The 25,269-nt window shown below is 34.2% G+C and overlaps 3 protein-coding genes across 3 annotated transcripts; all 3 read right to left on the reverse strand.

Moving 5' to 3' along the window:
• Positions 1-2,455: 2,455 nt before the first annotated feature.
• On the reverse strand, positions 2,456-8,315 carry LOC149483569 (E3 ubiquitin-protein ligase RNF25). Its single transcript, XM_089702724.1, has 7 exons — positions 8,108-8,315; positions 7,676-7,982; positions 4,957-5,175; positions 4,621-4,737; positions 4,105-4,233; positions 3,237-3,403; positions 2,456-2,662 (listed from the first exon to the last, which is right to left on the reverse strand). The coding sequence occupies exons 1-7, from the start codon at positions 8,131-8,133 to the stop codon at positions 2,608-2,610; spliced, it is 1,020 nt and encodes a 339-aa protein (XP_089558850.1). The 5' UTR covers positions 8,134-8,315; the 3' UTR covers positions 2,456-2,607.
• A 4,635-nt stretch (positions 8,316-12,950) lies between these two features.
• On the reverse strand, positions 12,951-14,628 carry LOC149483570 (uncharacterized). Its single transcript, XM_089702672.1, has 2 exons — positions 14,567-14,628; positions 12,951-14,443 (listed from the first exon to the last, which is right to left on the reverse strand). The coding sequence occupies exon 2, from the start codon at positions 14,282-14,284 to the stop codon at positions 13,805-13,807; it is 480 nt and encodes a 159-aa protein (XP_089558798.1). The 5' UTR covers positions 14,285-14,443; positions 14,567-14,628; the 3' UTR covers positions 12,951-13,804.
• A 4,749-nt stretch (positions 14,629-19,377) lies between these two features.
• On the reverse strand, positions 19,378-23,413 carry LOC149483571 (G protein-coupled receptor Mth2-like). Its single transcript, XM_089703000.1, has 8 exons — positions 23,141-23,413; positions 21,963-22,149; positions 21,443-21,634; positions 21,278-21,356; positions 20,871-21,055; positions 20,636-20,786; positions 19,984-20,172; positions 19,378-19,577 (listed from the first exon to the last, which is right to left on the reverse strand). The coding sequence occupies exons 1-8, from the start codon at positions 23,411-23,413 to the stop codon at positions 19,523-19,525; spliced, it is 1,311 nt and encodes a 436-aa protein (XP_089559126.1). The 3' UTR covers positions 19,378-19,522.
• Positions 23,414-25,269: the final 1,856 nt, after the last annotated feature.

The raw sequence follows: 25,269 nt of genomic DNA on the forward strand, positions 1-25,269 counted from the left end.
GAAATGAGGGTTATGTTTTTAGAATGTATGTCTGTATGTAGGTATATTTCTTTGGCACGCCCGAAAGCCTAAACGGCTTGTTGTATTTTTACGAGAGTATAAATATTGACACCTACTGAGAGTCGTCTTAGTCATGATAGTGGCACTGACACAGCACTGGGTAGATTTGGCGCCCAGAAGTAATTAATAGTAAAATTGCAGTCGGCTTTTTTGTTTGTATCATTATATATCTTGTCATCATAAAACGTTTGTTTCTAGAAAATTCCCCAGAATTTTTTATCAATAACTGGCCACATTTAATCAGACCATTCAGGAAACCTTGCAATTATGATCATTTTAATTAATGATCTAATACCAGAGTATTTGCCAGAATGAAGACCATTTCCACCATTCCAGCCTTTACAAAATAAACAGACATCAAGGGACATTTATATTACCATAAACTTGGAATCTAAAGGGTTGACTAGTACGCGTCACAGAACGGTATCTTACGCTAGAGTACATCGAATTTAACACTATTTGTGCAGCCCTATAGCTGTATGTAGTGGGCGACTTCAAATGTAAAATCCTTAACTAGACTAACACTAGGCGATTAAATATTCAGAATTATTTTTGGCTATGATGAACGACTGTTAACTAATGGGAGAAAAGCATAAGTTGACAATTATGCCTCTATGGGTAAATAACCTAGATTCCTTAGACATTCTTAGAAATACACAGTGTTGCTTGTAGACAACGGAAATGTATTTATAAGTAGCAGAATCGACGGCTTTGTGATGTTCGAAAACGCTATAATTTTCTATCTGTATTTTTTCTAAACCATGGATAAAATATTATATTGTCTATGACTAAGCAATATTTTGATGTTCATTTGTCATTGGGTACAGATAATTCAGGCGTAAGTTTCCTTCCTGCCTGCCTTTTGACTAATATATTATTATGGTGTTTTAACCATGACGAAGCAAAACTATTATATTATTATAGATAGTATTTTACCTGCAAAAACACTGAAAATCTATAATTAATCTATATTAACCCGATTAATGTTCAAAGCGATACTTTTTACTAATGCAAGTTTTGTATTACATTTGTATTAATAATAATGACAAGTAATAACATTTTATATTCGGTTTTGATAAAGAAATATAAAGGAACTCACTAGTGTCTTTATTGTAAAAGAAAATTAGATTGGTCGAGTAACAAACATATATTTCAATCATAACTGTCGTTGTTTGAAGGAGTCTTACTGTTGTTCATTTTGTGCGTATAACATGTCATTAAAACTACACACAACAATTATTATAGTTACGATAAATGGTATACTAAGCATTAATTACTATAATTTAAAACACTTATAAATTTGAAGTCGCCCTTAAATTATTACAAACCACGCAGATTTTTTTTGGATTTTTTTTGTTTATTTTTTCTGCGGGTTTGCTATGCAGACTGACCATTGTACGGAACTGTTATATGATTGTGTGGTATTGAAGGTTGAAATTTGCTTGAAGGACACCAATGATTGCATTCATTTTTGTGATCAATCTGCACAAATCTGGACTATGTGAAGTGAACTTTAAGAGCAAATCGATGAATTCTTTTTAACAGACTACGTTTCGAATCAAAAATCGATTATATTTACTGCTTTAAATAACAGCTGAATATTGGGGAGAGGGTGGAAGGTTACTTAGTAGCAATACTTTAATACAATTAACAATTAATCAAGGACGCCAGCGTTCTAATAGCAAATAATTAAGGCATACGAGGATTATAGTATAAAAAAGCTTAAATATTTTGCTGTAAGTTTTTGGTAATAAACGTACGTATTAGGTAAATCGTCAGTCTGTAAACCCCGACTGAGTCGGTTAACTTAAAAAGGGACCCTGTATAGGAACTTATTATTAGTAGCACGTACGTATAATCGATTTTCAATTCTCGATCGACGACTTTAAAAGTCACGCAATTGAGCAGTCCAACGTTTATAAAACGGTAATTAAAAATGTATTTTAAAACTTTCAATTTAAAGCTGAAATTTTCGTATTCTTTACAACTTATTGTAATCAACTTGAAGTAGAAAATAGAACATAACTCTTTGAATATACGTCGAAAAATAACGTTATAGAAGAATATAGATTGTTCGTTTAAACGTAGAATGTTAAAAAGTAATTCACGATTTGCGATACAACTTGATGAATACATGCCTTTATAGTATTCAAGTTCAGGATAGTCTAAACAAGAGCACGCCGCAATAAAATGCGGGTATTTTTCAAGATATTTTTTGCAACTACCCTCAAAACTTGCCAGACATATATTTATCAAGTTATACCAATACATAGTGCAATGTTTCTTCCATAGATGTTCGTGTACATGTTTATCTATGTGTTCTTGTATATGTCTGTTTATATGTTCGTATGTGTAATTGTGTGTCTGTTTATCCGTACTATATTCGTGTGTTTTTTTATCTAATTGATTTGTATGTTCATGTGTCCGTATCCCGTGTTTGTCCGCATATCCGAGTCCATATTCACGCGCGAGTTCGTCAGTATGTCCGTATATGAGTGTAGCGCTGGGTCGCTAGAGCGCGGCGGGCGGGTGCGTTGGCGGAGCGGGTCACCGCGAACCCCCGCGGCCCCGCCGGCCCGGTTTGCCGCGGCGGTTGAAACCCCTTTACGAAATAACATTTATCTTTAGAGCTAGCGCGCACGAGCAACTTTGTCTCCGCAACTATTTTGTCTCTCCCATCAATTGTATGGGGAGTTGCGTCGCCACGTGCGCGCACTTTCATAATATCCCATGGGTGGAGAGACAAAATAGTTGCGGAGACCAAGTTGTTCGTGCGCGCTAGCTCTTAGTATACTTATCAATGACAATCATCAAAGTTTTTGACATTTATTAAAATTGTTGCTACAAGCCTACAGCTTCGCTGGCTCAAACATCATATCACCTCAAATTTTCATACAAACCCACAACAATTCACAGAACCGAATATTCATATTTATCATTCCAAAAGTTCATATATTTATCATTCCAAAAGTTCATAAGTAGTTATAGCAACAAAACGGACATTTCTTTCACATTTTATACAATAAATTTCAGTTGCAATTTTATTTCAAAAAGGTCTACCACAGACACACCAAACCCACAGACTCGATAAAACACCAAATTATTCTTTCGCATCATAATATTTAAAAAAAAATAAAAAAAAACCCAAAAAAATTTTTTTTTCGAAAACATCTCACCTATACGGCCCATTGTACGGCTGGCGGGCGGGCGAAGAGGGCCCGGCGGCGGCCGAAGCCTCAGCCCCGGATGAGCCGGGAGCTGCGGCTCCAGAGGGCCCTCTGGCCGGACCGCTTGATGCCTCCCCTCTAGACGGGGCCGGGGCCGGGGCCGGGGCTTGTGGCTCCTGAAATTAATAGTTAGGAATGGTTAATGTGAAAAAAAATGGTTGTTTGTAAAGTAGGTTTACGATCGAGATGTTTACGTGATAACGTCTTATTGGTGGCAGCGCTCGAGATGAGACGGGAGATCGGTCCGTCTCTCTCTCGTTATACCTGCGATCGCAATCGTGAGGTTTTGGTGTGACACAAGTTTCTGAACATGTCACCCGACTAAAACGATTTCAAAAACGTTATCATGTCAAAAATGTATTAATAATAATAAATGTAGGAAAAAAATGCAAAAAAATGCGGTTAAACTTATGAAATTATTGTATTATCACCGATCCTTGCTATGTGTACAAATTTTGAATTCAATCTGTAAAGAGAGACAAAACTAACAAACATTAAACGTGAAGCTAATATAAGCGTGTTAATTTTTTTTCTCTATAATTTGAGAGGTGGATGGAAGCAAATAAACATTACTATTGTTACAAGTGTTTATCGGCGTTTTGCAATTTAGGGCCGATTTTTCAATGCTTGGATTATTGGATAAAACTTATCCGTCCAATAAAGTATTACACGATAATATTAAAATGTCACGTAAACTGTCAAATACGGGCAATTAGAATACGTTTTTAAAATGGTAGTTTTATACATTATTCAACGAATAAGTTTTATCCAAGCATTGAAAAATCGGCCCTTAATGATAAATAATATAATGCAATACCTCCACCACCGCCTCTTGTTGAACTGGATCAGTGATGATGAGCGGTGGTGGTTCCACATCACCAAAACCGATCACACCGCCGCGAGCGAGTTGGCGAGCGAATATAACCGCCATATCATCTTGCACAGCCTATGAAGAGATTTATTGAAAATATACATAGTTAGATAAATAAAAATAAATAAATAAAATAGATTTTATGACTTGTCAAAATAATGAGTGTTCATTGAATGAATTGAGTTTGAATGGAATGGAAGACACTTTAAAAACCCAGTAAAACAGCCGAGTTTACGAAATATGTAGAAAGAAAGATAGGACATTTATTTGACTCCATATTATTAGGTACAATTAACAAACAATATAATAATAAAACTTTTATTTAAAGAAGGTACATAAAAAGTAGAGCGAAATAATAAAAAAAACACACTCGGCAAAATAAGCTTCAATAGGAAGGAAAAAAAATCCTTCCTAAAATATTCAAGATTGATTCACCAATTCTTAGTTTAAATAATAGCTTACCCGTATATTATCATTAATACAGAATGGTTCTTCAACTTCAGATTCCATTGGAGCCGGTGCCTTCTGCAGCTCATCCACATCGAATTGAACAACCGAGCGGCAGACTGGGCAGGTTTGCTAGAAAAGATGGTACAGGCTTAAAATTTGATGAAACTTGATAGTTCGCATCGCTTTATGTGTTTTTAGTTTTTGTAACAAATATAAAAATTAACAAACAATATTATTTATTACCAAAAGAAAATCAAATAGTGGCTCAATTAGTATGATAGAAAATATGTAAGTACGAAAAATTCAAAGATACTGTTTCACAAACACAAGTTGTTATGTTCATAATACCCGGAAGGGTTGGGCCTCCATCTTCTGCCACGTGGGTAGTTTTTCAAACTCCTCGTCATAGTATTTCTTGCCCAGAATGAGGTGTTTGGACATGCAGTGGCTATGGAAATAGTGGAAGCATGGCGTCTTGATGAACACATCTCCCTGGACGAAGGTGTTTAGGCAGATGACGCATTGCCCTTGCGGCAGGTTGCACTGAGTGAGGTGCTCCCTTACCACCTATGAAACAAACAATTACTTGAATGATCCTTTCATTTTCTTGTAGATGGTTTTTGTGTTATAGAGAATAAGGGTCGAATAGAAAAACTTCAAAGAGAGATTCGCGTGAAGGTCTCAGGTTCAAATCCCGACTTTTTCTATTCTTTATAATTTAATAACTTTAATTAAAATTCAGAATTGATTTCGACCCCTATTCTCTATTAAACATTTTTTATGAAGCATTTGAATGTCATAAAGGCAAAGATATCAAATCGAGAAGTTATTGGGTGAATTTTTGAACTGGGCGTGGTCGGCGAACTCCAAAACACAAAAATCATTCTTATATAGGTATGTTTATAAACATTTCCCTACCCATCCCTAAACTCGCATATTACGTTTATTCGTATTATTAAAACTTCAAGTAATATTTAATTAATTTGTGTTTCAGTCGCTTGTTTATCTTTCCGCGCTAACTTAACCTTCCGGTCAAATTCGCGGCTATAGATTATAGGTATAGGTAAAAAAAAACGAATTTCCATGAAGTAGCAAATTTCTAAATAAATACGACTATGTATAAATGTCATTGCTCCGGCCGCATTGTACAGGTTGGTTTTTATTATAGGATAAATTTAAAAAAAATGACAACAAAAAATAATTTTATGCATTCTGTGATGAAATTAATTTTCCAATGTTTAATAGAAAAAAAAAAAAATTCATTTGACATCACTCTTTACCGCGGCGTTCTACGATTTTCTTATAGTTTCAGATTTCACCTGCCACACCCAGTTGAAATATTCTCTCCGTATCTATACTAATATTATAAAGCTGAAGAGTTTGTTTGTTTGTTTGTTTGAACGCGCTAATCTCGGGAACTACTGGTCCGATTTGAAAAATTCTTTCAGTGTTAGATAGCCCATTTATCGAGGAAGGTTATAGGGTGGAGCCACGGGGGTAAAACCGCGCGGAGCAGCTAGTGTAGTATATAGGCTATTTTGGTATTTGGATATGCAAAAAAGAAAAGACATCAAATATTTCTTGTTTGTAGTATCAGTTTACGTACTGGTTAATTAAATCAACACACAAATAAAGCATAATATATTTATGAAGAATAACATAAAAAGAGAAATTAGGGGGAATCCCCTGTTGAATGTTTAGCGTCAAGAAAATTGTATTTAAGTAATACTGATATCAAGAGTTAAATACATTTTATTATTGCTTAAACTGCAAAATTCAAACCCATTCAGATGTTTTAATATACTTAGTTTTACAAAACATGTGTTAAATAGCAATTTCAATAAAATTTTTTTGTAAGACTGATTTAATTTCAATTTCTTGACTTAACAAGGCCTATGATTTTTCTCTTACTGGCATAATTAGCCCTTCCATTATATGTTATTAGCGGTATCGGTAAAAGAAACACGCAAGGGGAAAAGCGCCGTCGGCCATTTTGATGAAGGTTTTGATCAAAATTTTCATTAAAATTCTAATAGCTTGGGTCAGTCGCAACCAAATCAAATTATTCCTTTGATACAATTCATTTTATAGTATTTTGCACATCTATCACGAAATAATTTTTCAAATTGGACCAGTAGTTCCTGAGATTAGCGCGTTCAAACTAACAAACACACTCTTCAGCTTTATAATATTTGTATATATGGATGTATACTGTTAGTTAAATTACACAATTTAAATAAGAGACTAGATTAAACTTAGGTTAATTAAATTTAAATTAAAAAAGCAGTCAATGCTTTATATATTATTCATAAAAAAAATGGAAAATGTAAAATTCCAATACTCTGATAAGAGCAAAAACTTTGTTATGGCATTTTTATGTGTAGTCCATTTAAAACAAGAGTGTGAGATAATTAAAACAAAACAAGGAGTTAAATGTATGTTGCTTGATACCTTATAATTAATTAAAGATAAAAATTAAATTCGCCAATTGCCATTCTTATTATATTTATTGTCTTATGTTAAGCCTTGCATTCCATATGTCATCAAGAGACAAACTGTTAATTAATAATTCTAACACATCTCAATTTTAGTGAATAAATCAATATTTAAATTGAATTGAGATACATAATATTTTAAATACAGTAAGAATAATACAGTATACAGTAATACATAATAATTTAGGTTTTGTTTTAATGTTTCTAGAAACAAGGTTCTAGAACCTTCCCTTTCTATTATAAGTTTAATTAAAATGTATATATCAGTGTAACATCCTATCCTCAAGTCTGAATGTATTATTTAGATGAATGGAGAAGACCTTGGTAAAGCAAGCTTTTGTCTCGGTCTAATGTAGGTCACAGAGAACCTGTTGCATAATATTCTCCTATTATACTTTTTCCTACTTATATAATCAAGTAATTATCTGTTAGAAATTTCTGGAAAATTCTTATGTAAAAATTAAAATGTTTGCAAGAATAAATTTAATTCCACTTTTATAGTACAATATGTGCATCCTTTTTGTTAAAATAGCAAGCAATATTATACTATTAATCTTATTTGAAATTCTTACCTCAATCAATTCGTACACAATCAGGTTCCCGGGATTTGCCGTCAACTTCCCTTCTATACCTGACTGAATTAAAGTCATAATGTTATCGTCAAGGCCTCTGGGGTTCTTCATGACGACGTTGGGCCTGGTATCCGGATAGTTTGGTGTCAAGTTGATCTCCATAGTTATACAAACATACTGTTCCTCGATGTTATCACCAGTAGCTGGAAGAATGTTTATTTCAAGACTTTTTGGTTTCCCATCTTCTCGGTTAATCACGATGTCCGTGGCAAATATAGCCTCCAGAGCTTGGAGCTCTTCAACAACTCTGTAAAACACCAAAAACAATTGATTTTAACTAATTCTAAACCAATTAATCTTAGATTAAGGATTGGTCTCCGAGACCAATCCTTAATCTAAGCAATTAATCAAATTTTATGAAAAATTACACACCTGTCGTCAATAGCGGCGGTACTCATGATGATAGCTGAACGCAAACTGGCCCAAATTGTATCCGGGGCTCAGACTCAGATAGCTTTTTTTAGTGCATTAAGTTCAGGCAGGCGCAATGCAGTCGTTGCAGGCAGCTAACAGCTGGTTTACCGAATCCCAACAAAAATCAATCTTGCTATCACTTGTAACCACAGATAACATGAGATTTCAAGTTGTGACATAAGGTAATGACGTTTGTTGTTTGACAGATTATGTCATTGCTATTTCGTTAAAATACGTAGACAGTACGTTAAAATAGCTGACATTCTGTGCTGCCATTCATAAAAAATAATATCTTTTTCGATAACTTTTTCTGCTTTATATATTACTAGCTTACCGCCCGCGGCTTCGCCCACGTTTTTAAAGAAAAACCCGTTCCCGTAGGATTTCCGGGATAAAACCTATCCTATGTCCTTTCTCGGGTATCAAAATATCTCCATACCAAATTTCATGCAAATTGGTTCAGTAGTTTAGGCGTGATTGAGTAACAGACAGACAGACAGAGTTACTTTCGCATTTATAATATTAGTATGGATATTATATATATTATAGAGACGATTGTGTGTTGTTCTATCGGGAATCGTTATTCCTTCTAAAATCTCGTTATTTTGGAAAAGATGTTTACACATGATGTCCCTCTATCGGTATACTAAGCGCGAACGGACTTGTAGTTTTCATACAGTGATCACGTAAAAAATACATAAACAAAAAAATAACGCCAAAATATTTTTGCTAAATTTTTCCTTAAAATACATGTTTTCTTCTTTAGCTTCGCGCAGCCAGCATACGCTTCGCTAATGATGTGAGCATTTTGTCTATGAAAACATAATCTTAAACCCACACTTAAACCCATGGACCTTAAAGTATAATATATTACAGTAGTATAGAGCGCGTGTATTGCACAAATTGCTTGTAACTATTCTCTAATCTGTGGCTTAGTGCACATCGTAGGCAGAGGAGCTATAGATATTATATAGATGTGTGTGTGACCAATAGGGATGGGTAGGTATCAAATGCGTGTTGAGCTATCGATAAGTTATGTAAATAAATATGTACCTATCTTAAGTAAATTTTATGTTCAATATGTTATTAAAGGAGAAATGTATGAATAAAGTATATATATGTAATTTTAAATTTGTTTACCAACTGAATAAAGTGTGTTTATTCCATTTGAATATTTCTTGTATTAATTATTATAAGTAGATTGTCAAGTATAGGTACTTTTATTGTAAAAAAAGTTTGGAAAATCCAAAAGTGCACGACTCATAATGCTCATTTAATTATGAAATAAAAAAAAAAAAAACTTATTATAGTTTTCGTTTTTTATTAATTGCAATTAAACGACACTGAATTAATTAATCATTCGTATTCAGTGACCTACAATCGTCGATTAGAATATTTAAAAAAAAAATTAACTCAAATGATGGATTTTTTCACAAGTTATAGTGTTTTCAGGTTTCACACATGACGGACAGGAAATTTTTTTGACCTATTTCGGTGTTTTTTTCCAATTCTATTGAAGTAAATCAATTTTTAAAAAGTATGGGATTAATCTCCATTAAATTATCTCGACAATAGTATGCAAAATATCTTGATTCCGTGAACTAACAAGGCTATAATAATAAGAATAGCTGCAAAAATGAGGCGAAAAAAATTTTTCGATCGTAAAGCACTCTCTGATGCTTCGCATCATGAGTCGTGCAAAAGTATTTAATTTAGGTATTACAGAAACATTCAAGTTGAGTACAGTTCAGATACTAGAAGGTACATTAGGTATAATTTATTTTTATATTAATTTTGTAGGGGCTTGTTATGTGCGGGTGTAATAAAAGATGAAATAACTACGCAAAGGTTATATTTCATTAACTACACATATATATTCGTATGTAATTAATATTCGACCTATGCGACCAACCCGCGTCCCGACAAGCCCTTAACTGTCTGTGCATAACGCACAAACTGTTTATATACGAGTTACCGTGTGAACCTATGGTGGGAACTTTCTTACTAGGTACTACACTTGAAATATTTCGGTAACTCGTAAATTGGCTTGTCGTCGCTACATCATTCCCCCCTTAAAATAAAAAAGGTATACAAGTAAAAAAATCTTACAATAAAATTAAACAATAAACAAATGGGTAGGTATATATAAAATGTCGCTATATAAGGTTACAAAATGTTTACAATATAAAGTATTAAAAATGTTCACAATATAAATCAATCATAACGTATACAAGTGGTTAAAAGTTAACACCTAATTTCGTTAAACTATATTTATGTTTTTACAAAAACTCGGTTGGGTCTTCTAAGTGGCGTGCGATAATTTTTACACGTCAATTAACACTTAGTAACATCAACATTTCAAATCTCAATACGTTCTTAACACTTGTATCGTTTAATATTACAAAGGCTATTACTATACACTCATAAGCCATAAATCAAAAGTACTTAAATTTCTAAGTAGTAAACATTACAATAAAAACTCAACACAAACATAAATTTGAAATACCATACTTAAAACGTTAAACAATGAATAAAAAACTCGTTTCAAATTTCATAAGTGCTATTATTTATTAAATACGATGTGTTGATTACTAAGTATTTATTATACATTTCTATGAACTCTTATGAATACTTATAATCATCGTAATTCTAATAAATTTAAAATAGTTGAAACAATTACAAATACAATACTATTACCTAAATCGTACTGGTAATCGTATAGCTCTTCCACTACGCGTGGTATGTGTATTAGGCAATTCGCTACTTGGAATTTGTAACGGAACCTCAGTATCTGCCCCAGATGTCGTATCACTATCATCATTCAAATAATATGCAGGTTTTAGACGGTCTACAGATATTCTAACTTTCCTGCCAGTCATTTGAATGTAAAATACCTTTTCCTCTCGACTCAACACACGATAAGGACCGTCGTATGTTGGTTATGAAGGCTTACGTACTGCGTCGTTTCTTACAAAAACATAATCGCACTTTTGCAAATCGGGGTGAATAAATATGTTCCGTCTTTCATTCTGCCTAATAGCTACTGACTGATATTTTCTAATAGAGTCTCGTAATTTACTTACATACTCAAGACTGCTATCTAATTCAAAACTCGATTTTTTATCGTAATAATCACCTGGTAATCGTAAAGTTGTTCCGTACGTAATTTATTAATACCTAATAACTTCATTAGTGTAGCAAATAATTGGCTTTCGAATTGGCGTCCTTGATCGCTTGTTAGCTTTTTCGGACAACCGAAACGAGAGATCCATCCTTCATATATTACACGCGAAATCGTTTCAGCAGTTATATATCTCGTAGGAAAACATTCTGGCCATCGCGTCCCCCTATCACTATGGTTAGGCAATACGTCCTAAAACCTTCGGGTGAAGTGGGTAAAGGTCCAATTAAATCAACATGAATATGTTCAAACCTATCGCACTGCAGAAACGATCCTAAACCTGACATTGTATGTCGATTAACCTTCGATCGTTGACATTCAATGCATGTTTTAACTTTTAACCCATTGGCCAACGTGACGAATCATATTTGGCCAATAAAAACGATTTTGAATCAATTTGCGTGTAGTCCTTATTCCGGGATGACTTAAATTATGTACACTATCAAAAGCAATACGTCGAAATTTATCAGTCAAATAGGGTCTAATTTTATCATTATCTAAATTACAATTAATAAATGTACCGCTTTCAGGTAACATAATTTTCTTTGACCTATTATTAGCGTCTTTCGAATTAGATAATTATAACGTATAAGAATCTTGTTGTTGATCTTTAGAAAGTTCCGCGTAATCTATTACAGTGGGACAACTTATTGTTGCGACGCGTGATAACGAATCCGCAACGACATTATCTTGCCCACTTACGTGTCTCAAATCCGTTGTGAACTCACAAATGAATATCAAGTGTCGTGTACGTCTGGGTAACTCTTTCTCGCTATTTACTTTAGAAAATGCCTAAATTAACGGTTTGTGATCCGTATACACCGTTAACTGTCGTCCTTCGACCATATTCCGAAAATGACGAATAGCTAAGTAAATTGCTAATAACTCCCTATCATACGTACTATACTTGCGTTCAGTCTTAGATAAATTCTTAGAAAAATAACCTAAAGGTAACCATTCATTATTTGCACGTTGTTGTAAAACTGCACCTACATGAGTATCCGATGCGTCCGTCATAAGTGCGAGCGATGCATCGGCTAAAGGGTGCGACAACGTAATCGCATTACACAAGCTCGACTTACATTGTTCAAATGCTTGTTCGGCGATTGATGTCCACACAATGGGTGTTTTATCTTTCTTTTTAGAGCCATGAATGAAACTATTGAGAATCGATTGTGATGAAACTGCGTTAGGTAAATGCGCTCTATAAAAGTTTACCATACCTAAAAATCGACGTAATTGTTCGATGTTTTCGGGCCTAGGAAATTCATTAATCGCTTTTACTTTATTATCAAGCGGGCGAATACCATCTGACGTAACATGATAACCAACAAAGTCGATTTCCGTTTTCCCAAACGTACATTTCGCTAAATTAATGGTTATATTATATTTGCTAAATTGCTTAAACAATGATTCTAAATGTCTACGGTGTTCGCTTTCATTTGATGAAGCTATTATAACGTCATCAATATAACAAAAAATATTATCTTTACTGTCCGCGTCTAGGTCCTGAAAAACAGTATGATGCATGAATCGCTGAAACGTCTGCGCAGCGTTACGCAAACCGAACGTCATGCGCGGAAATTCGAATAACCCAAACGGCGTTATTATTGCAGTTTTTTCTACATCTTCCGGGGCTACAGGAATACAATGATAAGCCCTATTTATGTCGATTTTAGAAAATATTTTCTTACCAGCTAATAAATACGTAAAATCTGATAAGCGCGGTATAGGATATCGGTCCGGCTTGGTTATAGAATTAAGCTTTCTATAGTCCCCGCACGGACGTAACTCGCCATTCTTCTTAGGTACCACATGAAGTGGACTAGCCCAAGGACTCTTAGAGGGTCGGCATATACCTGCTTCCTGCATGTATCGAAATTCTTCCCTGACTTTTTTATATCTAGCTGGAGGTAAAGGTCTAGCCCGGGCAAACACTGGAGGTCCAGTCGTTTCAATATGGTGAAAAACACCGTGGCTAGGTATTTCCCTGTACGATGAAGGCTTAGTTATATCTAGGTACTTACATAACAAGTCGTGAAATTGATGAGTTTCCTCAACTGTTGTCACAGACGGTTGATTCACCTTAATAACACTAGCTACTGATTTTAATTTAGTTAAACTATCAATTAATCGACATGATCTTAAATCTACAATCAAACCATGATGTGCTAAAAAATCTGCACCTAATATAGGTTGAGTTACCTCGGCGATAATAAATGACCATTTATACGGTCGCCGTAAACTGAGATCTAAAGTCATTAACTTAGTACCAAATGTCTTAATTACACTACCGTTTGCCGCGTATAGTTTATAGTCACTACACTCACTCGCGAATCGGTTATTTTTCGACACTGGTAAAACTGAAACATTAGCGCCGGTGTCCACTAAAAACTTAAGATTACTTTTCCTATCTTTTATACACAGGCGTTTATTTTCGGTGGAACAGACATCCGCCTCTGTCTGTACCGTATTTAGTTTTTTGGTCTGCTCTCTTGCTGCTTCTGCCACGCACAAGGTTGAATGCACTTGTTGGCGTTGTGCTTATAGCGGTAATGGTAATAACATATCCAATTGGAATTTTTGTGTTTTGATATTCCTGTACGATCGCGACTTCGCGATGCGGAGCGATGCGTGCGATTTCCATACTTTCCACCACTAAACGATCTGCCTCTCGAGCCTGCAGATTCCAGCTGGTTTATCCGCTGCGTTAACTGTGTAATCTGTTCAACCAGCGTAGGTTGTATTGAGGATATTTTATCTCTGGCACACGATACCTCCTGTATCTCCGCGAAACGTGTCGTTTCTATAATTTTATCTGCCATGTTAGCTAATTTCTCTGTATCCTTTAATTCGCTAACAGTGAGGACTGCTTGCACGGCTGCGGGTAAATGTCCCATCCACAGCATCGTCAATGTTTCCTCCGAGAATTTATTTCGAGCCAGATCTCGCATACGCCGTAAAAGTTGCGAAGGCTTCTGTTCGCCCAACTCAAGTTCTTTCAATAATTTCTGGACCTGACGCACTTCCGATTCTTCATAGACTACGAGCAACCGGTTTTTCAATGCTTCGTACTTCTTTGTATCGGGTGGTGCCAATACAATGTCACTAACCTGCTCAACGTGTTCGCGACTTAATTTCGCTACCACCAGGTTATATTTCGAAATTATTATTTAATCAATAAATTAAATAATCACACAAACGAAATCTATGCAATTCACTATAATAATGTTCACTTTTCGTCGGGGGTCACCAATGTAGGGGCTTATTATGTGCGGGTGTAATAAAAGATGAAATAACTACGCAAAGGTTATATTTCATTAACTACACATATATATTCGTATGTAATTAATATTCGACCTATGCGACCAACCCGCGTCCCGACAAGCCCTTAACTGTCTGTGCATAACGCACAAACTGTTTATATACGAGTTACCGTGTGAACCTATGGTGGGAACTTTCTTACTAGGTACTACACTTGAAATATTTCGGTAACTCGTAAATTGGCTTGTCGTCGCTACAATTTAAACTCGGAAAGACAAAGAATGCGATAGAAAATAGCTGCTCACCCAAGAAGCTTATATCTAATAGACTGGGTACTGGGTAGACTGGGTACGGTTGTGCCAGGGCCCGGTAGTGACAGTCGTCATATTTTCGAAAATATAGGGAATAGCAGACTGCAGAGGTCATGCAATGGGAAAGAGGAGCGGCTTGCTCGTCTCAACCTGTTTCACAGGGTTGCATCATTTTCCGCGCAGTGAGTACGTGAGCAGAAGCCCATTTTGATTTTAACCGCCAAAAAGTAAGTTTTTTCGTTCATTTTCATTTCCCAAATTACTGTAATATCTATGCTGATAAGGTATTGAGTGTTATTCATCGATATACTTAAGTCACATATTAGCAGTTTAATATCAATAATTACATTTATTGTAGGTTATTTTGTCTTGGCGTAGTGATTGTATTTTTATAAAAACAGTCTCTGGTAAAGGTTGTGACACTTTAACCGGGTACGGTTGTGACATAAGCACAGAATACATATAACATAATTGTAGCTAAACGCTACAGAACGGACACTCTCCGCCTCCCGCCAAAATTAAATAGGTACTTACCTCACCCCGCACGATCAGGCTAAAAATGATCCACATTTTTCTACAGGGACGACGATACGCAACGAAGATTAACAACATTAATCAAATTGACTTAAAGTAATTTTATTATTTTGGAATTGTGATTATCATTTTTCGTAGAAAATGGTTAGATATTGTGCTGTTTACGGATGTATTTCATCAGAAAAACGCGAATTTTTTTTTACGCTAGTCAAAAATGTGCCAACCATAAAGCGTTAACACACACATTTGCAGTTACTACAGTGTGACTGTCAAAACGATAATTTTGTATGGAGTGTCCGGGGTGTGACTCACAACCGCCCCTGGGATGTGGTCGATTGTGACAATCTTCCTTTGTTTAAATAAATAATTTTCATAATTTAACTATTTGATTTAGGCCTAAAGTTTTAACATTAAGTCGTTAACTAATGAATAAACTACATTATAATACAGTTTTTTTTCAGATTATTAGCATAATTTAAAATAATTTGGAAAATCCAAAAGTGCACGCCTCATAATTTTTTTTTAATAATTATTTATTAATTATTATTTTTGTTTATTTAATAACAATTAAACCACATCGAATCAGACCCTGAAAAATGAAAGGGTTCTATTCCTGAGCATACTCAAGCGTAAGAGAAAAAAAAAGACTCGATTAGTAAAGTATTTCAGTCGCTATCGTGTTAACAAGAAAATCCTCCGCACATACAGACACACGGACGTCCAAGACAGAACTTTTTTAAACTGTTTTTTAACTAGTTTAAATAACAAAAATGACATCAAAAATATCATGAATGTTAAAAATAGTGTTTTTTCTTAATATGTGTGTGTATGTATTATCTTACAAGTGCAATGTATGATACTTAAAGACATTTTAAGTTTGAAAAATCAGATGTTTTGCGCGAAGTGACAGTAGTACCCACCTCAACGCTTCTGAGGCGTGCAAAATATAGGCGGACAAACTAAAATTGTCACTACTGTATCCAGTCTACCCCACACTGGAGTTTTCAGTATGAACATTAACTTGTAACAAGAAAATATGACCTTGAATGACGCCTGTATGTTTTTTTATCCCTTTCACACCTAACTTGGCAAGTGGGTGTGAAAGGGATAAAAAAACATACAGGCGTCATTCAACGTCATATTTTCTTGTTACAAGTTAATGTTCATACTGAAATCTGCAGTGTATTAGATACTAGCGACCCGCCCTGATACTAAATACACTACAGAAAAACTGTGAACGTTGTATATAAAAACATAGCGGCCCGCTCCGGCTTCGCACGGGTATAAAATATATTATAGCCGAGCGGCCGACCGGTGCCGCCGCAAACGCTACGTCCCGCAAATTTTAAATCTGTAATATCTTCGAAAATATTCACTTAAATCATACGGTGTAAAGGGCCATATAGATCTATATTAAATGAACAATGTATTCAAGGTATTTAATTGGTTAAGGATTAATGCTTAATTGGTTAAAATCGCATCGAAAATTAGCCATTATTTGTCTTAAAAAGTAAATGACAAAAAAAAGTTATTGTGAGTTATCCATAAGAGATAGACATATTCCATCGCGGACTTTTCTGTAGACCTTTTCAATGTGTATAATACTTAGTACATTATTTTGATAAAACTCGTAGGGTTCAACCTGCGTTTGCAATGTAAGCGGAAAAAATGTAATTTTTTACGACATTAGAAACCTCAAAAATAACAGTACTTCTCCACTATTTAATGGATGTTATTATACATATAAACCTTCCTCTTGAATCACTTTATCTATTAAAAAAAACCGCATCAAAATCCGTTGCGTAGTTTCAAAGATTTAAGCGTACAAAGGGACATAGGGACATAGGGACAGGGAAAGCGAAGCGACTGTTTTATACTATGTAGTGATGATAAGCTTCTTGCTGCTCACCTATTTGTTTCTCGCTCACAGTTCCTTAAACATTATTATCTACTCAAAAAACTGTTTGACAGCTGAGTGAAGCCATTTTCATACCCTTTCTAAACTGACTGAGACACGTAATAGATCCTTCGCCCATTTTTGCAAGTGATTACTATCAAGCTAATTTTCCGGAGTAGCTTTATTTTGATGAGACGCCCAATAATTTCCTGTACGAAACTCTCGATTGTGGTAGCTAACAGAGGTAACAAGGATAAAATGTTTTGATTTGATGGTTCTCAAATATTTATTACTAACTGAATTTTTTTTTGTGTTCAATCTAAAGATAATTATCTAAATCATTCGAAAAAATAATATTTGTCCTACAAAATCTATTGTTTGATCAAAGAGTCCCCTCTTTCCAATGTGTATCGATAACGAGGTCATCATATACTCACGGAAAATTAGCTTGATAGTAATCACTTGCAAAAATGGGAGAAGGATCCTGGACTATAAATTATTGTAAACCGTACACGCTACGGTCTACCGTACAGGTTTGCTTATGCAGGTCACCTGACAAGTGGGGGACATTCAGGAGATGAATGAATGAATGAATGAATGAGAACTTTATTGTACACACCAAATTACAGACATTACATAAAATAGAATACACATAAATTGCACAATGGGCGACCTTATGGCTACAGAGCCATCTCTTCCAGGTAACCCAACCAAGGAAAGCAATGACAAAAACAACGAATACAGGTAGGTGGTGTATACTGAAGCACTGAAGCAATAAAAAAGATAAAAAATAAATAAATATGTATAATACGTACTAATAGATAGGAGAAAATACATAAATACCTATATAAGGTCATCACTTAATTAAAGATATGTAGTAATTAAAAAGCAAGTTTTTGAAAGCATCGATGGAACTCGCTTTGCGTATAGCTATTGGTAAGTCATTCCATAGTCTAATAGCCTTCACTGTAAATGAGGAATTGAAAAATTTAGTTTTATGTATGGGTACATTAAGGAGATAAGTATCACTGGATCTCAGATTTAGTCCGTGGTTACTTGCGTACTCAAAGTTGTTTTTTAAGTAGGGTGGGGTTCTGGGATCGAATAATATTCCATACAACAGATGCAGCACATGAGCATCCCGGCGATATCTGATAGGCAGCCATTTCAGCCTGCGACGATAAGCAGAGACATGGTCATACTTACGCAACCCGAAGATAAAACGGATGCACAAGTTCTGAAATCGCTCAAGCTTATCGAGCTGTATCTCAAGGTATATCTGTAAGGTCACAGAAACTGACATCGGCGTAGTCGAGGATAGGGAGAAGGAGTGATTGTGCTAACAAAATTTTGGTCGGAATCGGAAGAAAGTTTCGTAATCGCTTAAGGGAGTGGTATGCCGCAAATAATTTTTTACTGACATTTTTCATGTGTTCATGCCAGGAAAGTGTAAGGTCTATATGGACACCGAGATTTTTGACAGACGGACTGTAAGGGATCTTAGTGTTGTCAACGTAAATGGAAGGTAAATTATCCCACACGATTTTAGACATGAACTGCGGACTACCGATAATAATGGTTTGCGTTTTGTGGGGATTAATTTTAAGGCCGTACAGCTTGCTCCACCTAACGATAAAATCGAGATCAGTATTAGTTGAGTTTATGGCTGTAGGCAAATCAGACAGAGGAAAATGCGTATAAATCTGAAGATCATCAGCATACATGTGGAACCGGGATGAGATGTTGTTCGTAATGGAGTTAATGAAGAGTGAAAAAAGAAGAGGAGAGAGGACGCCGCCTTGTGGTACACCTGCAGTCAGATAACTCGATCCGATAACGAGATCCGAGACACCCAATAATTATTGATTATCGATCTTGCTCCGATCGCCTGTACACACAGCTACCGGTTCAAAAATCTGCTCAGGTCTACCTCCAGACACGTAACGGTCCACTTGCGCAGGTATACCTGCACAGAAGGACCTGTCAGGTGTACCGTTATAGCATGTGGGAGCCTTTATGGACGACAATAATTTTGCGTCAGATAAGATCCATGATTATAAGCACAATGTATTCACAAACAATATGTGGACTAGAAATTTCAAGTATTAATTTTATATTTTTTAGTAGATACATATTATATAAGTAGTTTGTTATTAGGTAATTTAATATCTTGAACTACATTTCGGTCACAAGCGTATCATTTCACGATTGTCCATATATAAGTCAGGTGGCAGCTCGTCCCTGCAAAACCAAAATAAATATTGTTATATTACGACAAGTTGTAAACGTAATTAAGTAATGTGGTATACCTAGTTTAAGCCTAGTTAAATAGGGGAATCAAATAAAAGTATGACATCACTAACCACAGTTGTGACTAACCGCAAGAGGTATGGATAAATATATCTGCCTCCATGAATGACATCAAACTTGGACATAGTCGGAAGTTATAGTCATGCTAATATTGATAAAGGTAAGTTTCCTCCAGCATTAAGAAATTTAAATTATACTATTACTATATTATACCTATACTATTACTTATTATTACTAGGTATAGTATACTATTACTTAATAAACAATCAATTTTTTGGACATCTAATATTCTTGGTGTGAATCTATCCTTCTTATATATTTTCTATTACGATCTTACCTTCTACGAAATAATCGGTGCCAAATCTTTTTCTTGCATACAAATGACACGAACAACGCGACTCCAATCAGCATGTTATATGTATCCAATATATACCAGATCCTATTGTAGTCAGGATAGAAGGAGCTAATCATTTCTAAGACCCAGGAAATTCCCATTAGTAGGGAAATCTTTATGACTACTTTTAACCTAAAACACATAGAATTACAATTAATGTTTTGCACTTTCCACTATGTATGCGAGAAAATATGATTATAACTCCAAGAAAACTGAGCCTTTTTTAGGGTATTTGTCACAAAACTAATCAGTTCGAAACAAGTTAACAGTATGATATGAATGATAGTGATGAAGTTCGTAAAGGAACACTTTTGAATAAGGTATATTATAGTTATAAAGACCAACAAAACAGAAGAGAAGTTGGTCAATCGCTCTTCCCTTCCTTTTTTAGGTACATGGTAGGTAATGTCACTCTCATTTTGGCGCAAATCTAATTGGCAATAGTTGGAGCGGACCAAACATGAGCCAAATAAAAGAAAAAATACGTTCTCTCGAATTCAGATTTCTCGGGGTCGGGAGTTGTTTCATTGTACCAGTGTTTTTAACTCGATCCATCTTAAAACAAACAATTAATATCACAGAGTGATAAACTTACCGATTTTTAATTCCTTTCAATTTAGATTCTTTATTCAAAACATCATTTCCATATGAGTTCCAAAAATTACATGCAGTCGCGAAGAAAAAGATATAATTGACAAATAATAATATCGATAATGGAGCATATAAATATAGCATTCTTTCTTTACCTAAAACATTATGTATTTTTACTACCAGTTAATTGTATAACATTATAATAAATAATTTGATCGTGATAATATATAAATTATTACCGCTAAGAAAACATTTCTTTAAAATGTTGGGCTTAATAAACCACGGAACACTGGTCAGGTCCACTTGGTCAATGACTACAGTGAACGTTGATAGTAGTGCAGGAAATCCCCAAGCAAAAACACAACATCGTATGAGAATAATATTCTCTCTCCTTTTAGATATTCTCTCATGTTTTACAATTTTCCTTAAATTAAAATAATTGGATTTGCATTAAGTTTAAGCTGCCTATCATTTTATTAATTGACTAAAGCGAAGCTAGTCGAATAGAAAAAGCGATGTAAATTTAAAAAGCAAACATACTTTTACGTAGTCTAGTAATATTATATCAATGTAATCTAATTACAGAACAGTATACAGTAGAGATGTGTGCTTATGGATACAAATAGTAGGTATATTATGTACCTACCTGAAGCTTCGCCACATGCGAAATCCCATGATTGTCATCCAACAGAAACATGACAAGAAGAAGAAGGAAATGATGAAGTCTGTAAATTTTATTTTTAAAATAATAAATGTTAAAATGTAAATAACATTATTAGGTATAACTAATGAAACAAGGGAGTTTACTTACTGCAACCAAAACAAAATTCAGGCGTTGGATTGGTGTTGGTCAATATGATTCGTGTTATAGCCAATGACAAGAAAGCGCCCAGTAAACTAATTATATATGCCATTAAAATTTTTCCTGGTGTGTTACGTAATTCAGGGATTATGGAATATACAATGATAACTAGTAATAGAAAGATGGACGATATTAATAATGCTGTAAAAAAGGGAAACAATTTTATTTTGAATCTAGTGAAAGAAATAATGATTTTAATGTTAGATTAGACATGTGGTATAAAGGTATAGATATTAGATATGTTACACTACTACTATGGACCCTATAGCCCTGGAAGCTAAACTTAACCACATTTGCAAATTGCAAGGGATAGAAAAAGAGAATCTTTGCATGTTTCTTTGTTAGTAGGTATCCTATAAATCTGAAAAGCTTCCTTTACCTATGTGTTAGATTATTGAATTTAAAAAGTGGTACTATTTCATTTTGTTCTGATAAAAACGACCATATTAGTATAGGTCAAGGTACATACCAGTTATAATATAATAGTTTCTCCATACAGGTTCATCGCTTGAATCTGCTTCTAATTCCCAAAAGTTGGGCGTAAGATTGTGTGTAGAGTCATCTTCAATAAAATCGATGCAGAAAGAGTTATTATTTAAAAGGTTATAAGTAGGGAACGAGTTCGGCAATGAGTAGTAGATACTTAAACTGCCATCCTGTAAAAATGCATTTAAATATAGTAATCGATTCTAGCAATCGATATATATTATGTGCCTTGGTATAATATACTTATTACTATGTAGGTACTGAAAATGAAATTTTTAAACAAGTCCATGAAACTCTCTACTAATCCTAGAAAGTGCCTGATCAATTTTTACAAAAGAACGGGAGCGTTATGGATATTGCCAGATTGGTGGTGATGTGTTTGCAAACATAAAGTCTATTAATTGTATTTTTCTTTATTGTACCTACAATAAAAAAATAGTCGAGGATCTCAGCTAGTTTGTAATAAAGAACACGTTTTGAAATGAACGGTCTACAAAATTTATAAACATACATTAATAACGGTACGATATGAAGGACGCTGTGAAAATCAATACAATCAGATGCACAAGTATTGGATGGCTAAAATCAGACGATAAGGGCGGGGTCGCATCAATATATTTTCCAGACCCTAGTTACGCATCTAGAGCGCTAGGTTGTAAGCGTTGTAAGGATTGAATGTACATCAATTATTTATTGTAACGCTTTGGATGATTTTAAAGGAAAAATATTCTTTATCAACTATTACATGAATCAATTATTAGATAATTACTATCTTTCCGCCCGCGGGTTCGCTCGCGTTTAAAATAAATGTAAGTTGAATAGCTAACTTGATATTTTCAGAACGGCTAGATCAATAAGTATAAAACTTCAGTTTCCTGTAATTACAAAATATATAAAGTTTCAATCATAGAATTATTTTTTAGTTTAAAACTAATTCAATGTAGTTAAACCTAACCTTTTATTGTACTGAATAAGGTATTTTTGAACACGATGCTTATTACAGAAACAGGATTGCATCATCTACGATGTATTCGATAAATCAGCATTATAATATGTAGAAATGGATACAAATACACAGTTCATAACTATGTCTCGTCTTCTACGTATTTAATACGTAAGAAGATGACCTCTACGTAGGTAATAATATAGATTTGTACTCACATGAACCAGTTTTACGGAATCAAACAGTGACAAATCAGAAGATCGGGTCACATTAGATATGACCACATTAAATACGTCTTGAAACACTGCATTGGTCCTTCTTAACTCCTTATCGTATATGAGAACTTCCGAAAAATTACGATCAACTAAAGATGGTACACATTCTTCATTATATACATGGTATTTATAAGGACAACACTTGTACAAGCCTATTTTGTTCTGATTTGTAATTTTTATTAAAAAAACGAGCAACAAAAAGTAAAGTTTCGCCATTGCAAGTTCGGTGTACACTAGGACAATACTGAATACAAATTTTATTATATTACTCATTCTATGAGTAGGTAATGTTAGGGATAATGATATTAATTAATATTTTAAGGAATAAATAATATTGGAGATATGACTTGAAGTCTATAAATGGTTATAAATAATTAATATGTAAGTAATTTAAAGTTAAAATTAACTATAATACATCGGCATAATTTACTTATGTATTCTAGTTACACAAATAATAAAAAAAACAACAAGCAAAATTAAGTAAATTAAATTAACAATCAATAAGAATATCGTGAAACACATTCTTATGGAATCCTATCAATACCTACTACTTATAAAAATTTATGAAATAACAATGTGCCTACTAATTAGGTACATGTGATACTTTAGGAACTTAATATGTACCTACCTTCATTTTCCTGTTTATTATAATAAAATAAAGAAAAACAATATCCTGCATATGCCACCTCAAACTTTGTACTGTAAAAACCAGACAGTTGATTTCTGGATTATTTTCTAAATCATCATCATCAATATCATCATCAATACATATAATAAAATTGTAGAAAAGTGATGTCTGTACAATGAAAATATAAAAAAAAAACTTAGCAGGTGTTATTATTAAATCAATCCTGAACCCAAAACTGTAGTTAAAAAATTTTTTGTCTGTTTGTCTGTTCGTCGGTTTGTCTGTTTGTCTGTATGTTCGTGCACGCTAATCTCAGAAACGGCTTATCCGATTTAGATGCGGTTTTCACTAATATATTGTGGTAAGCTTCACTTAACATTTAGTGTTTATTTCATGTCAATCGGTTCATAAATAAAAAAGTTATGACCATTTAAGTAATCACGGCGAACATTTGCTAAGGCATTCTATACATGAATAACTTTATTACGTAAATTATACGCTAAAGTTATTCCTTGACATGTCCAGATGATCATATCGAAAGTACCGTGGGGGGGGGGGTTTAGCTGAGGGGGTAGTAGGGGGATCAAAGGACCTTTATTTAGATTTTTGCTCATAAGTCTAAAACCTGCACAAATAGCATTATGGTTACTTCTAGGTAAATTTTCTACATAAAATGTCTTTTAAATTATGTCGTAGGTATTATATTTTTAACCCCCAACGCAAAAAGAGGGGTGTTACGTCCGCTATGTGTGTTTGCGTGTCCGTCTGTGCAACCGTAGCTCGCTAACGGGTAAAACGAATTAGATGCGTTTTTTTTTGTTACATTAGTTGTTCTTAGATATAGTGTATCAAAATCGGTTCATCCATTTATTATATATAGGGGTAAAAGTGGGAATGGAAAAAATGAATGTTGTCAGTTATACCCAAGTGATATATCAAATGAAAATAGACGACCTGTCAGAAGCAATTCGTCAAATTTTATCAAAATCGGTTCATCCATTTATTTTATATAGGGGTAAAAGTAGGAATAAATAAATGAATTTTATCAAATATACTCAAGTGACGTATCTATGAAAATAGACGACCTGCCAGAAGCAATTAGTCAAATTTTATCAAAATCGGTTCATCCATTTATTTTATATAGGGGTAAAAGTAGGAATAAATAAATGAATTTTATCAAATATACTCAAGTGACGTATCTAATGAAAGACATGACGTGTAAAGTACAATAAGACATATTTTATCAAAATTGGTTCATCCATTTATTGGGTATAGGTATAAAAGAGAGAATAAAAAAATGATATTTGTCAAATATAGCCAAGTGGCATATCAAATGAAAGGGCATGACATGACGTGAGAAGTATAATGAGGCATAGGTATTTAATCAAAATCGGTTCATCCATTTATTGGATTATAGCGGTAAAAGTGGGAATGAATAATCGAA

Source organism: Colias philodice, chromosome 13 (genome assembly GCF_061535455.1).
Source record: "Colias philodice isolate Cphi_HAF_F1 chromosome 13, ilColPhil1 Martin Lab GWU primary, whole genome shotgun sequence".
Taxonomy (NCBI): domain Eukaryota; kingdom Metazoa; phylum Arthropoda; class Insecta; order Lepidoptera; family Pieridae; genus Colias; species Colias philodice.

Excerpts from the sequence above, each read along its gene's own strand:
- LOC149483569 (XM_089702724.1), bottom strand. The coding sequence starts at position 8,133 with ATGAGTACCGCCGCTATTGACGACAG. Across the intron at positions 7,983-8,107 it reads ACCGCCGCTATTGACGACAG|AGTTGTTGAAGAGCTCCAAG; the intron begins GTGTGTAATTTT and ends GGTGTTTTACAG. Across the intron at positions 5,176-7,675 it reads TTGTGTACGAATTGATTGAG|GTGGTAAGGGAGCACCTCAC; the intron begins GTAAGAATTTCA and ends TTTGTTTCATAG.
- LOC149483570 (XM_089702672.1), bottom strand. The coding sequence starts at position 14,284 with ATGCGAGATCTGGCTCGAAATAAATTCTCGGAGGAAACATTGACGATG.
- LOC149483571 (XM_089703000.1), bottom strand. The coding sequence starts at position 23,413 with ATGGCGAAACTTTACTTTTTGTTGCTCGTTTTTTTAATAAAAATTACA. Across the intron at positions 20,787-20,870 it reads AAAGAAATGTTTTCTTAGCG|GTAAAGAAAGAATGCTATAT; the intron begins GTAATAATTTAT and ends ATAATGTTTTAG. Across the intron at positions 20,173-20,635 it reads TTGAAAGGAATTAAAAATCG|GTTAAAAGTAGTCATAAAGA; the intron begins GTAAGTTTATCA and ends TATGTGTTTTAG.